The 14,626-nt window shown below is 41.7% G+C and overlaps 1 protein-coding gene across 2 annotated transcripts; it reads right to left on the bottom strand.

Moving 5' to 3' along the window:
- Positions 1-1,314: 1,314 nt before the first annotated feature.
- Positions 1,315-14,134, bottom strand: efcc1 (EF-hand and coiled-coil domain containing 1). 2 transcript variants are annotated; one of them, XM_028406671.1, is made up of 8 exons: positions 13,396-14,134; positions 11,931-12,370; positions 5,016-5,164; positions 4,786-4,921; positions 3,759-3,948; positions 2,407-2,565; positions 1,959-2,028; positions 1,315-1,798 (listed from the first exon to the last, which is right to left on the bottom strand). In XM_028406671.1, exons 1-8 carry the CDS (start codon positions 14,074-14,076, stop codon positions 1,665-1,667), a joined length of 1,959 nt encoding a protein of 652 aa, XP_028262472.1. In that variant the 5' UTR covers positions 14,077-14,134; the 3' UTR covers positions 1,315-1,664. The 2 variants fall into 2 exon arrangements, with proteins under 2 accessions (XP_028262472.1, XP_028262473.1); XM_028406672.1 differs by having other exon boundaries at positions 3,792-3,948.
- Positions 14,135-14,626: the final 492 nt, after the last annotated feature.

The following is a 14,626-nucleotide window of genomic DNA, read 5'->3' as shown; positions in this document are numbered from 1 at the left end:
CAAAGGAGTCTCTGAGTCTGTTGGTCCTGCTCTTGGGGATGTAAGGCATGTAGCCTAATATGCCAAAACAGAGGAAAAAAATAAAAACAAATAAATTACACCTTATCTCATCAGCCAAATGCTGCAGACATTGAGAAATAAACAGAACACAGCTTATTTCAGTGCATCCCTAACTTTGCACATGTCCAATTCTTGAAGCTGTCTTGTCTCTCCATCATTGTCAGGGTTTGTACGGGAGGAGGGAATCCTGACAATCATGTCCCCTTCTGCTGGCAGATGTAAGACTTGGTTCAGATGGAGCTCCAGCAGCTGATGGGATGCTCCAGGCTCAGGATTTGAATTCTGACCTGTCAATCAGTAAATAATAAACATTTATAGTGATGTGGGGTGGGTGTGTGTTCTGTGGAGCCCTCAACTGCCTGCCAGTTCTGTGGGTTTTCAAGAACTCCTACCCTTGCCTTTAATACTACGTGGTACCTAGGTCAGACAGGACTGTGAGCAGTCCTCCTATTAGCTTCTAAACAAATACAAAAATGTCCATGAACAACACGTAAGGGAGAAAAAATGAAAATCCAGTGCTGTGCAAAAACTAACAATGCATTAAAGTCAATGTTGTTACTAATGTTTGACATGTCCAAGACTGTAATAAAGGTTAAAAAAAATCCAGTCCACATAAAAAATTTTAAATTAAAAATTAAAAATTTGCCATTTTGTGTGTTTTTTTCCATTTATCAGCTTATGAAATTGGTGATTAAAGGGTTAAAATCCTGGGGGAAAATGATTGTTTTACTACTTTTGATCAGAACTGAAGTTAATTAAAAGGTCTATGCAAAAAAAATATTTATCTAATCTATTTTTAAAACAGTTAAATTTAGAGGACGTTTTTGTCCCAAACAACCTTTAAAATTTAATTTTAAAATCATATTGACAAAATGTATGTAAAATTAAGCTTACTCACTAAAAATTATTCAATTTGCTCACGTATAGACAAAGTTATGGCCAAATTAAACATAAAAATTAGGTAAGGGTTAAGTTTTTATAGCAGTTATTTGGAAGTGGACATTTTTGTCCCTAATGACACAAAAGGGTAGTTAGTAATTTAAAGTGACGCCTGAGGGTTAAATTAATTCTAGTATAATATTCTTGGTGGAATTTGACATCAGAACAAACACAAGAACACAAATTTACTTTTAGTATTTACAAATTCGCAGTGAATTTTATTGATCCAATGACAGTAAGCACAGTAAGATACAGAGTGATAGACCAGGCACATGTTTATTTCTCCTTTAAACTTTGACATTTTAACATGGAGGTCTAAGGGGACAGACTGGCAGGTATCTGTTGAAGAGCACTGTGTGCCTTTGAAGTTGAGCTTATATTAAGATTTTCACATTAAGAAAACTGTGATGAAAAAAAAATGGTAATACAAAATGTATAATGAAAACGTCTGTGCAATAAAAGCTCTGCTATGTGTTGGCAAGAATTTATATGTCATTAAAATCTGCTACCATAACTCTAGACTAACATCCCTTCACAAAAAAATATATAATGGAAGGAGTACAATATAATACACTGTATACACAACCAGCTTGATTTTTATCACTTTTTTAGTGTCCTTGAGAAAACCGCTGAAGCACTCAGGGCCCAGCAGGAGGCAGCGTTGTTTAGCAGGAAATGATGAGAGCGTTGAGGGACTGCTGACTCTGTGTCCTTTCCAATGGTCCTCCAGTGGACAGGATCTCGCAAGCAGCCAGCTCGTGATAAAGAGCGTTGAGCACCTCCAGAATGTGGGCTTTTCCTGTGTAAAAACAGAGCAGATGTGACCTCAGTGGGAGTTGAGTTTGGTGTGACCTGATGAGAAGTTCATTTGGTTCCCCCGTCTCAACTGACTGTGAACTTTTATTGTTGCATTTCACAAGACTTGTATTGATTTTATTGGACGTTTGAGATCTACCAACCGTGCTGCGGGTCGCTGCACGACTCCAAAGTGCTGAGCAGGATTTTCCCGAGAGACCTCCGCGAGACGTTCTAAAACCAGAGAGAGAGAGAGAAAGATGTTCAGGTGTCTCACACAAAAATGTGTCCACAAAAACTTTGACATATGAGTGATATAAATTTGCGCTTTTATACACTGATCACAAATGTGATTATGTCTTAATGCTGTCTGTTCATTAGGATAGAGGAAGCTTTAGCTTTGTTTTTCTTTCACTTAACAGAGCAGCAAAACTATTCCAGTGTAGCGTGGGTGGATTTTGCTTGACTTGATATGCTGTTTGGTTACAACATTGTTCATTGTACTAAATCAAAACACTATGTTTGGGCCTTCAAATTGTAAAAAAAAAAAATCACGTTTAATGACTCTACAAAGCCCCTCTGTCATTCAGACATCCTCTAATGGTGACTAACCAGCTCTCTGAGCTGCTGGAGGAGCTGCAGGATGTCCACGAGCTTCTCCTCCACCAGTGACAGACGAACTCTCTCAGTCTCCAGCATCTGCAGCTCAATCTGAAGCAGCTCCGTCTCCTCGGCCTTCTGCTGCAGCTCTTGCATCAGGGAGTCCTTCATCTGGAAGAAATATGCACATGTTATGCAGCAATTAAAACTAAAGGATAGCGGTCAGGAATCAGGCAGTGGTTGATTATGTATATAGCACATATGCTTAGCTGACGGCTGACACTGCCCATAGTTTTTCACCTAACTGTTGAGAATATCAAGTCTTTCTTGTTGTGAAATTTACATGTTAAGAGTGGTAGGTAAAACACTCATGCTGTCTGTTGTTCTGCACCCCGCAGAAAACATTTGTTCTGGTTCATACTCCAGTTAATGAATCCCCTCTTCTGCTGTTCCTTACCCTTTGTGTTGCATAGCTCACAAAATACAAATATTAAACTGACACTTCGGTGTACCTTATATATACATATGAAATATAGATATATGAAACATATCTAGCAATGAGCCAATGAAACAACCTCTGTAGGTGCTGAGCTTTAAAAGCACTTGTCCTCCATCTTTATTTACAGTCTATAGTGTCAAGATATATTACTGAGGTGCCTAGAATTTGATTGGTTTTTAAGAACTGCTACTTTTGTCACTTCTGTAAATATAATATAAATATTTTACAAAACAAATACACAAAGTGAAATGGCATGTCAAATGTAAGGGGTTATTTTTACATTTTCAGGTGCCTGCCAAAAATGTTGGAAATCCCTGCAGTGCACCTTTACATCATAGCGCGTTGAAGGACAAAGGTCTCACCCCACACATCCTGCACATAAACAAAGGCTAACAGTAAGGACTTTGTTTGGTTTGAACTTTTCCTGTCGGAGCGCTGAGATGGTCTGGGAAGACATTACATCACGTTCCCCCTCTGCCTGCCTGTCTTCCTGTGTTGTGAAAAGCCTTCTTGACTGTAATGGGAGAACTTTAATTCATGATATTTCTAAGTGTCATGCGGCAACAAGAGGGGGAGTGTTTTTGTGGTCGGTTCCAGTGAGAAACAGCTGCAAACACACCCACCCACACACAAACTCACGCTGAGGGAGGCTCTGTAGCTGCTGCTGGTGGTTTGGTTAGGTGGAAGCTGCAGGATCATACCATTAGCTGTGGTTTTGCCTTTGAAGCCCTCCACTTTCAAAACAACCTTCGCCAGTCCCCTCTAATCTAGTTTAACACTGTGCACTTGGCCGCAGAATGGCAAGAGGCAGAACATTGTCCGGGGAGGACATTTTCATGTAAATGGAGACAGCAGAACTCATTACCATGTTGTGATGGAGTTCAGTGGTAGTCTGTACCTGGTCCATGTCAATCTTCGCCTGCCTTTCCTTCTGCTCCAGCTGCTTATGCAACCTGGTCACCCTCTCCAGGAGCTCCAACACGGCGCTGCAGCTCTCCTCGCTTCTGGAGCTCCCGAAATTAGACATCAGCTTTTTGAACGCCTTGTCGTCGCACCTGGTCAACGACACATTATCAGGTCAGAAGCCAAAAGATTACACAGTGGATCGCATTTATATAAATGTTAGGGGCAGATTATGTCTTGAGGCAAGTCACTTCAGAGCAACAATAAACACACTGGCAACAGTTTTCTGCATGTGTAGTCCTTATTTACATTCTTTAAATATAGACAGACATGTTTAATATATTTTACTAAATACCTAAATAATCAGTTTTAGATGTTTCCAAGTGTGTTTTGGATTAGACACTGACAACATTGCATGGTACTTGTTATGAATTCTGCCACATTGGATATTTTTTTTTCCTGTAGGTGTGAACCTGAAACTGAAGTGTGAAGGCAAAATGCCTGGAAAAGTCTAAACTTTGACCAACACAAAAAAAACTTGAAATGATTGAAATATGTGCATTATGAAAGCTGAAAAAATGCTGTACAGTATTTTTGCACTGTGATCTTACATATGACACCTTTGACTTAAGAGTCTTGAACCTTGAATAGAGATTGGTTAAACAACAGGAAATGTCACTAGCACCCAAAGTTTTTAACTTATTCCAGTTTCAGTTAACCATTCCTACTCACCAACCTTTTTTTTCATTAACAAAAGATAAATATTTTTCCTCATATAAGCTAAAAAAACAACTCCATAATGTTTTCTAACTAACATCCTAGCTAACTATTGTTGTGCTGCAGAAAAAAGCTGCAATGTAAAGATTTCACTACAGCTACTTTACATGTGCTGTGTGCATTAAAAACACTGAGGTTAATAAGGTCAAAAATCAATTTCATGTTATTATATGTATATTTGAGAATACAGTGATAATTGGGATGTGCTGTACCTTTCCCCACAGCATGATAGCCTGGTGAGGATCTTCTTCACCTCGTCCACCTGCCTCCGTTGATCTCCAGTCCACTTATCTTCCTCTTCATCCGAGGCTGCCTGGCCCTCCACGGACCGGAACAGCTGCTCTTCCACTGTATACCACAACGCACAATCACCATTATTATAGTCATTATTAATATTATTATCACAAAGCTAGATGCTTTCCTGTTGAGAGAGATGTCTTACTCTTGTCTGGGGTCGTCACAGCACGCCCTGTCGGGGAGCAGCGGTCATGCTGGCTGTCCAGGCAGCACCTCTGTCCCGGCCTGCTGCTGACACTCTGCTGTTGCTCTGCCCTGGCGCTGCTTGGGATTTGTAGTTTTGACACCTGGGATCTGAAAAAAGAAAGAAAAAAGACTGCATGCTCAGCACAGACTGTATGTTTTTTTTGCAACCTATCTGTTGCTGTGAATGTCTAATATACATAAACTGACAGTGACCAGAAGAGCTAAAAGTGCTCTTCAAATGTGCACAGATGAGAGACGTTCAGTCCGAACCAATTGCTAACATCAAAGAGAACATATCATGTAACGCAAGTGTGTATTACGCCACATCTACAACCGCCATGATAATTTTATAGAGGCCTGTGATGTTGTATGCCAAATCTGGGAGGGGTAATTGAAACCAGACATTGTATCTGTCAGGCATTTTTTACAGTAAAGTGGGTCAGTGGTAGAACGGTGCTATTAGAGTGCAAGATGTGAGCAAAAAGCACACCGGATGGAAGAAAAATATTTAAGTGCTGCATACAGTTTGCAGATCTCGGTGACATGTCTTTTTATCTGCAGAGGAACATACGTTCAGTTGAAATTTTCCCTAACGTCATCGTTACATTTAAACACTCCTGATAAAAGGCCTGAGGCTGCACTCTGGGCAGATCAATCGTCCTGTAATGGTTTGAATTTTCTAGGTTTCTTCTGCTGTCTGCTCCTTTGTGTTCGGGGAAATCCGATAGGGGGCCTTCATAAATCACAGAGTAAGTGTTTCCAGATGATGATGTCTTGCCGAAGAAAGAGAGAGAGAGAGAGAGAGAGAGAGAGAAAATCTCGAAACAATTTTCAGCAGCCTGACTGAAAAAAAAAAACAGAAAACAGAAAAAAGTCACTGGGCGTATATCCTGTTGGCACGAGGCAGATTATGTTGTAAGACACCATTATACTCTGTGTCGGTGTAGCTTTCTTTGTAAAATTACTGACATCAGTAAAAGTCAATAATTGTAGCCTGATCTCAGGCAATTAATCAAAGTCCTGTTTAAGTTATGGTGGTGGAAAAAAAAAGAGTTCACAGGACCAGTAACTGCAGTCAGACCAATATGAACACACACACTTTGCTCGTTGCTATGGGGACCCTGAGACTCTGGAATGAGCTTTTTCAAATGCAGGCTTTGGTGTGACTAATTGCACTTTAATTGACAGTGCTAGGAAGGAGGCTTGGATGTCCAGTGAATACAGAATCAGGCCTCTGACATGCATAGTGGTTAAAAAAATGGCTTTTGTGTTTAAGAGACAACTCGCGGCTGACACATGAAAACTAGTTCTAATGAGATTTATACTGTTTTCCATCACATGTGCTTGGTGGTTCTGAGTATGGAAAATCCAGCTGGATGAGCAGAGACACCTGAAAGTAGTCCAGGCAGGCGTCCTGGATAGTGGTTAGACTGTGGGATGCAGCAGACAGACAAAATTTGGTCGGTGGACAGGCATCATAGCTCTCAGAGTGTGCCAGCAATGATGGGCCTGACCTGCTAAAATTAAAGTACCTATCATTTACTTATTTTGCTTAGAGACAAGGTGTTTCTGCATATGAATGCAGCTGTCCTATACTTAAATTTAATCTGTGATATACACGTCTAAGAAAATAAAGGGAACACTTAAAGAACACAATGTAACGCCAAGTCAATCACACTTTTGTGAAATCAGCCTGTCCAGTTAGGAAGCAACACTGACTGTGAATCAATTTCAGCTGCTGTTGTGCAAATGGAACAGGCAACAGGTGGAAATGAGAGGCAGTTATCAGACAACCCTTATAAAGGAGAGGTTCTGCAGGTACTGACCACAGACCATTTCTCTGTTCTCATCCTTTCTGTTTGATGTTTTGCTCACTTTTGTCATTTTGTCAGTGCTCTCACCCCCAGAGGTAGCTTGAGGCGGTGTCTACAACCCACACAAGTTGCTCAGATAGTGCAGCTCATCCAGGATGGCTCATCAATGAGAGCTGTGGCAAGAAGGTTTGCTGTGTCTGTTAGCACAGTGTCCAGAGCATGGAGGAGATACCAGGAGACGCCAGGAGACACGGAGGGGGCCACAGGAGGGCAACAACCCAGCAGCAGGACCGCTACGTCCTCCTTTGTGCAAGGAGGTACAGGAGGAGCACTGCCAGAGCCCTGCAACATGACCTCCAGCAGGCCACTAATATGCATTTTTCTGCTCAAACTGTCAGAAACAGACTCCATGAGGGTGGTATGAGGGCCCGACGTCCACAAGTGGGCTTGTGCTTACAGCCCAACACTGTGCAGGGTGACTGGTATTTGCCAGAGAACATTAAGATTGGGAGATTAGCCTATTTTGAGTATGGTTCCAAATCCAGACCTTAATAATAATTTTGATTTATATTTTTATGTTATTTTGTTCTCAACATATTCTACTGTAATGAATGAAGATTTTTAACTGGAATATTTCATTCATTGAAATTGTTGTTTATTGTGTTATTTTAGTGTTCCCTTTAATGATTTGAGCAGTGTAAATCGGGGGATTTACACATATCCTTAGGTAAATTTGCATAATTTAACTATATAGTAATATATTGGCATGGCATGTATAGTCTATGGATATACATAAAATCAACTGTAAAATTTGTACATGTCCATATATTGAAAATATCTATATTAATAGTTTACTTTACTGTATATCCAGAACTAAACTGACTTAATATTTTCCATTGAAATATACCTGTATATGGCATATCACTCAGTCTATATGTAGGCACAGGTCAATTTACAAAACTTAAGAGACTAAACTACATAGGGACAACAAAACTCTGAATATATGTGTCTGCGTGTTAAATATATTTTGTAGAATGCTCTACAATAATCCGAGCTGATTTAAAAAAAAACTAGCATTAGCATTTTGTCCCTTCCTCACCCACTGAGGAAATATGTATGCTATGCATTAAGTGAAAAAAAAGCACAATGTAGCAGTATAAATCTGCAGGAAACCTGAAACAGACATTAGAGTTTTAGAGGAAATACAGTATTAGAGGATCTGATATGTTGCACATACAATAGGCTAATCCTTTTCACATCTCCTTTCACTGTCTTTTATCAGATTGTGCTTGCTAAAGCCAAAATAATTGTATCTCTTGGAGTAATCTCAAAACAAGGAAATTCAAGATTAGCATGTCTACATTCACATTAGTTGAAAATGGACTATGGTTTTAATACAAGTGGATGTATTTTGTAGCAGCTAATTATCCCTACATCCCCAGAGGAACACACACACAGGAGTACGGTTACACATGAAGATTTCTGTTGTGCTATGTCAGGGCATTTCTAATTAATAGCATCCTGTATTCTATTAGCAAATGTTTAAGGTCGTTCTCAAGACTAGTCCAGCTGTTTATTGTTAGAGCTGGGACACCCAGAGTCCTCCCTGTGTTTATGGCAGTGCGGCGCTGAGGTGAACTTTCCGTTAACACACATCCTCCCCATCAGCTCCTCCACTCCCCACAAGAGCAGTTTCCTTTTTCAGGTGTCATCCGTCAATGACAGTCTCCTTTCTCTGCTGAGGTTTAAAAAATGAGGGCACGCTGTAAACCTGAGCTTGAACTTGGAAGTTCACCGCCTGTCAGTGCCCTGCGGCACGATGAGGGTGGGTGGGGGGAGGGGTTGGGGGGGTCTTGTTTGGATAGCTGACGGTTATTAATCAAGTCCTCTCGGGGTCGCGCTGGTCTCGGAGATACAAATAAAGCTGCTTTAGGGATGTGTTTAGCACTTGCTGAGGCGATGGCTCCTGTAACATTTACAGAGGGCAGCTTTCCTGTGCAAAGAAAACCCCTAAAGTCAAACAAACGAAGGTATTAAAAGCAGAGGGAAATAAATGGGGAGAGACATCCAACAGAACTGGGTGGCACAAGTTTATAAGATATGTATTTCTGCTGATGTCAGCATACCCCCAAAAACCAGAGAAAGAGAGCCAGGGAGAATGTGGAGCAGCAGCTGCATCTGAAAAAGAGCCCACTTTGGGGCAGGTTTTTAAAAAGCTCTTCAAGAAAAAACAGTAAAGCAGCAGCAGCATAATGCCACAGGTCCCAGACGTCCCTCAAGTGTGTCCCCCTTCTACATTATTTTAAAGGGTAGGAATGCTGTGGCAGCACCTGCTCCACACAATGCTGCTGCTCTTGTGCTGAGGCAGATAAATGGCCCGCCGGACCCTCCTCTCTCTCTCTCTCTCCGCTCTCCAGGCACCACGCAGTGAGCATGAAAAGGCCGGGAGATTATTCCTCCCCTGGGGCCTGCCTTCAGAGGGGCAAAGGGTTAGAAGCACGCAGAGAAGAAGCCTGCAGTCGTGCCGCTGAAATGAAAAGTGAGTTTTAAACTTGAAACACTTAGGACACATGTACTCTGGGGTGCTCTCTAGAAATTCTTTAACTATAAACTGACACACCTGGAATCAAGGGCATAGTAAAAGGTGAAGATATTATAGGGCAAAGTTCACTTTTAATGAGTGATTTCAACTCGCCTATGAATGTCTGGGAGGTGAAAGATAAATGAAGCCATTCCTCTCTTGTGAGCCTTGCAAAACACGTCTGTCATTTCATGAACAAACAGCTGAGTGTTTGCTTCTTCCTCCAGATGGTAGGCTTTCCTCCCCCTCATCTCTTTTTTGTTCCTCTTGCTGTGCTTCCTATTGTCTCATCCCTCTGGCTCACAGGCCTCTCTATACACTACAGTGACTGATTTAGGTTCCTTTACCTTCTGCGGCTCAAGCTAAGAGAAAAAAACAAAACTAAAAGCGACACTTTCAGACAATCACAGAGACACTTTCCTGTCCTCCTGTTGAAGGAGTCCGACTCTGAGCCTCTGCTCCAAAGCAATCACAGACATGTTACGCAACAACACCCACACACCTAAAGTTTCATTCCAATGACCATATTTTTTCAATGACTGCTGGGATGCTGATGGAAAGTCAGGGGATTTTCTACATGAGAAAACTGTACATTAACAAAAAAGTCAATCAAAATGCAAATCATGTAGCTACAGGAAGAGGCCAACATTTCTGGAAAAATCTTCTTGATGCCAAAAATTAGATTAAGAAGATCAGTAGCCTACCAATATCATGACAGTATGCTGTAAATATGTAGTTACAAAGCTGGCTTGGCATAGTATATGGAACAGAAAGACTAGGAAAAAGCAGACGTGGGTCCATGCAAAGACAATAAAAGTAAAGTAGCTCTAACAAACAATTAAGTTACTTAAATGGCAATGATGCATCATTTTTCATGATTGAATTATTTGACACATGTTGAGGCTGCTTATTTCTACAAGACAAATGAAAAATACAGATTTAACCATAATTTTTAGTATTTTGATGTGTTTTCTTCTGATAGTTTTTTCCTCATTGTCACATTGATATTAATAAAAAGTTTAACATGCCCAGAAAAGTATTATATCATGCTTATGTGTAAACTTTGCTTTGTTCTATTGGTGCTTTACAATGCAAATGTCTGATTCTCCAGAGCTGCATGGCTGCATGTACAAGCCAGGAAGTAATCAATCCACAGGACTCCAAATCAGCAGCATTTGAAGTAATCTCATTAACTTGGCAGAATAATTTAGGATTAAGCTGCAATGACAAAGTTAAGGTCCATCATTTCAACATACTCCTTGTCATCTCTAAATCTGTACGATCTCTGACAAGTGATGCTGAAAGACTCTATTGACTTTGGGGTCACCCAGTTTTGGATCCAAACAGCGAAGTCTGCATCTCACTCACATCTTGATGCTTAACCCGGCATCTCCCTCTCTGACAGCGCTGGGATGTGACTGTGCAAGCACTGGGGGCTTTCAGCAGGGATATTCACAGGGTCTGGTTGCTAAGATCCTTAGGACCGGGGGGTTGCCTGTGTGGTATTGTTCATTTGGAAGAGGGGTGAAAGAAGGGAACGGAGATTGATGAGAACAGTCGGACTGTTGAAGTTCTCACTCAATGGAGGTCTCTCTCTCTCGTCTTTGTGGTGTTGAATTATTTGCCATTAGGGCATCAATAGAAGGGCAGTGAAAAGACTTTGGAACGCAGTCTGCATAGATTAGTGGAATTTAGGGTAAAAGGAAAGGTACTGTGGTAGCCTAAACTGTTTTTAGAGGCACCTACATGGCTAGTAGTAGTGATCACATGGGTCTGGCTGACTCGACATAATAACATAATGTAGACATTACAAGCATTTAGACACATCTGCAATCTAGGAAAGACCAGACCTGCAGACACTGATTATATGGTAGGAGCACGACAACAGACATAGAGATAAACATTAAACCAATGGGCTTTGTACTTTAAAAGTCCAATTACACCCTTACTTCCACCAAAATGAATGGTTCCCGACAGTAGCGGAGCTCAGGCACAACCAGTCTGCCACACACGAAGCCCATTCAGTAAACTAAAACACAACAAGGCTGAAAATTGGAATAGTAAAACCACATCAAGTCTTCATAAATAGCATGGTAAGGTTTTCCAGGCATTAAACCAGAGGTAAACAGAGTCATTTTATTGTGTTATAGGAATTATAATTCATTATGGTTGATTCTAGCCACAAAGGCCCCTCTAATGCATTGACCTGCCAAAAAAACGCCCTTGATTCTCATGACATGACAAACAACCAGGCACTTGTTTTGCTGCTTGACCAACCAGCTCAACCCGAAAAGTAAAGAATATATGCAAATATTGTCTCACGCAGCCCCTAATTTAGCTGTCACAAAGGCAGTTGATGAAGATTTTCCTTGTCTGATAGCATTTACCCCAGTGGCCACTTGTTGTATTGCAAAAAATCCTATTTGCAATAGGGATAAATACGACTGTAACAAGTGTTGTAACATAACAGTGTTCTTACCTGTAGTAGAGGAGTTCAGACTCCAGCTGTGCGATGTGTCTCTGCAGCACAGGCACGTGACCAGCCTTAGCTTCCAGCTCCTTAACTTTACCCAGCCCACTGAGCAGCGCTTGCCTGGCCTCCTCCACCTTCCTCCTCATGCCCGCCTGCTCCCTCTTCAAAGCCCTGTTGCAGTCCTCCAAAGCAGCCAAAGCCTCTTTAGAGCTCCACAGCTCTTGCTCCAGCCTCTGATTACACAGGAATGCTTCCTCCACCTGCTCCTCCCTGGAGCTGCGCAGCAGTTCTATCTCGTGGATAATGCTCTGCAGACTCTTCAGGTCACTGTAAGTGCAGCTCTTCAGGTCGGTGCTGGTCAGGGTTTTCTCGGCGGCTTGTTTCTGGCGGGCAACGAAGCAGCCTTCTTCAGATTTATGTTTGGAGTGGCTCTTCCACAGTCCCACCTGCAGAAAGGGAAGAAGAACCAAGTGAGCTGAGGAGGCTTCATCTGGATCTTCCCTGAAATATCACTAAGCACAATTAACTAATGGTTTCAGCTAATGGCTTTATTAATAGATTACTTATAAGTTACCAAAAAAACTAAACGTTGGGGCTTAGACATTAGGCCAACATAGACTTGCATAAACTGCAGTTCCTCCAGTGGCCACTTAAGGGTGGTTCCAACTTTGAATCAATCCTCATAGACCTCCATGTTCTGAATAATATTAATGAAGTATAGCTATGTCTGTATTTATAGTTATCCAAAATACTTGCAATTCATAAGCCATCAATTAAAGCATTAATTAACTGTTTGTTTTTACAGCATCTTTAAATGAGTTTGTCACCAACCTGGCTAAAAAAATAGTCAATTCATTAAGCTATTATTTACATTCTTAACCCTCTTTCAAAACGTATTATTTACAAGTTGTAATGAATGCTTTTCATTAAATTAAAGTTTATAAAACACTGAGTTGAACAAACTTTGGGTTGCCAGGTTGGTGCAAAAGCAGTTTTTCAATCTACTGAACAATTTATGGATTATCTTGAGTTTACCAGTTTATAAGGGCTTACATTGTAACCACAGAAGACTGTGACCGGATTAACCTGGCACAGCCCCCCACCACTGACCTCCCATCTACCCGCTGTCTAAATAAGGACCCTTCCATCATCCCTATACAAGCTCCTTAAAGCCCTGTGCAACCAGGCCTCCTAAGCTGAAATAATATTGAGATGTCTGAGATGGTGTTGATTTGTTAAAGGGCCCATTCACAGCACAGTGCCAGAAAAATTAGTTAATATTGCATGTTATTTAGAGGAGAAAATGACACATATGTTACTAATCAATGTGAAAACCAGTGGAGGCTTTTGGGGGGTCTCTTTAGCAGTCCATGTTGCCAGGTTGGATATCCTGCAAACGTAATCATTACCATGAACATGAGTCCCCTGCCTTAAATGATTAAAATTAAAGATACTAAATTATAACTCTCACCTGGAGAGCCAAACAGCGGGCATCACTGCTCTGAAGTGCAGCTCTCATGTCCTCAATCAGCTCCCTCAAACTTGCATTCTCATCCTCTAGTTTGGTTATTCGGTCCTCCGCCTCCTCGAGGGCTACGATCTCCTCGTAGCACTCCCTCGTGCAGGAGCCGAGCCTGCAGCCGGAGGCGTGCCGTCCCTCTGGAGAGGGCGAGGAACCACTGCCGCCGTTCACCCCCACACACAGCAGCTTTTCTCGCCGCTTCAGCGGGCTCCTCAGTCGGATCTGAGTCTCTATGTGCTCGCTGTCCTTGCCCACCAGCATCCGGCCGTTCTCATAGTGACACCCTGCTTTGGTGCTGAAGTATCCGCACAGTTTCGCGTGGAAGTGTCTGAACGTAAACTCGCTGGGTAGATTGTCTAAAACACAGGCGCATTCTGTTTCATCCGTGTCCTGGTTCAGTCCCAAAACTTCACACAGGATGTTAAAGTCCTCTACGGGAATTTTACCTCCACCTTGATAGTCCAAATGATGGAATATCTCCTGCAGATATTGATCCAATCCTGTTGCCAAAACTATTATTTCATTCTCCACTCCCCGGTCTAGTCCGTAGTGGTAAGCCAGAGTGCTTACTATCCATTGCGTCCTGCGCGCCGGTCGGCTATATGGATCAATGGAGTCTATTACGTCCATTATTTCTACAGAAAAACATCATATTTCCACAAACGGAGCAGTGTTAACTTTGTCTCCTCTGGTGTTGTGCAGCTCTGTGCAGGAGCAGACTGCTGCAGCTGAAACGAGGCGTGCGTTAAATCTGAGCAGATTTGAATTTAGCACTGCCCCCAAAATCCACAACCAGGGGTCCCACACAGACCTACACATACTATAACGGTTCGCCTGAATATAATTGCCACCAGGTGTGTAAACTTTTGTCATTCACTTGGGTTAGACCTTGTTAAGATGTAAGATGCCCCAGAGACTAATAGGCTGTGCAGCAGAACCAGGCGGACTGAAGAATTGTAACGGTCTGTTTGCATGGCTTTCTGCACAATTTTCACTTTAGTTTGCTACTCATGCAGTGCTTGAGCTCGTCCTATGAATGGGCAGAACCTATTCTTATCCTTAGTCAATAGCCCACTTGTTCCTCTCTATGTTTACTGTATCCTTTTAATCAAAGTGTGTAATTGTGTGTATTTTTAAATAGCACGGATTGTCCTGCACCTGTAACTGTTCTATGAAACAT

Source organism: Parambassis ranga, chromosome 5, assembly GCF_900634625.1.
Source record: "Parambassis ranga chromosome 5, fParRan2.1, whole genome shotgun sequence".
Classification (NCBI taxonomy): Eukaryota; Metazoa; Chordata; class Actinopteri; family Ambassidae; genus Parambassis; species Parambassis ranga.
This window is presented reverse-complemented; position numbering and strand designations above follow the sequence as displayed.

What these genes read in the sequence shown, in the direction of transcription:
- efcc1 (XM_028406671.1), bottom strand. Translation starts at nt 14,076, where the DNA reads ATGGACGTAATAGACTCCATTGATCCATATAGCCGACCGGCGCGCAGG. An exon ending in CCCGCTGTTTGGCTCTCCAG is followed by an intron (nt 12,371 to 13,395) that starts GTGAGAGTTATA and finishes CCCTTTCTGCAG; the next exon opens with GTGGGACTGTGGAAGAGCCA. An exon ending in GTGCAGCGACCCGCAGCACG is followed by an intron (nt 1,799 to 1,958) that starts GTTGGTAGATCT and finishes GTTTTTACACAG; the next exon opens with GAAAAGCCCACATTCTGGAG.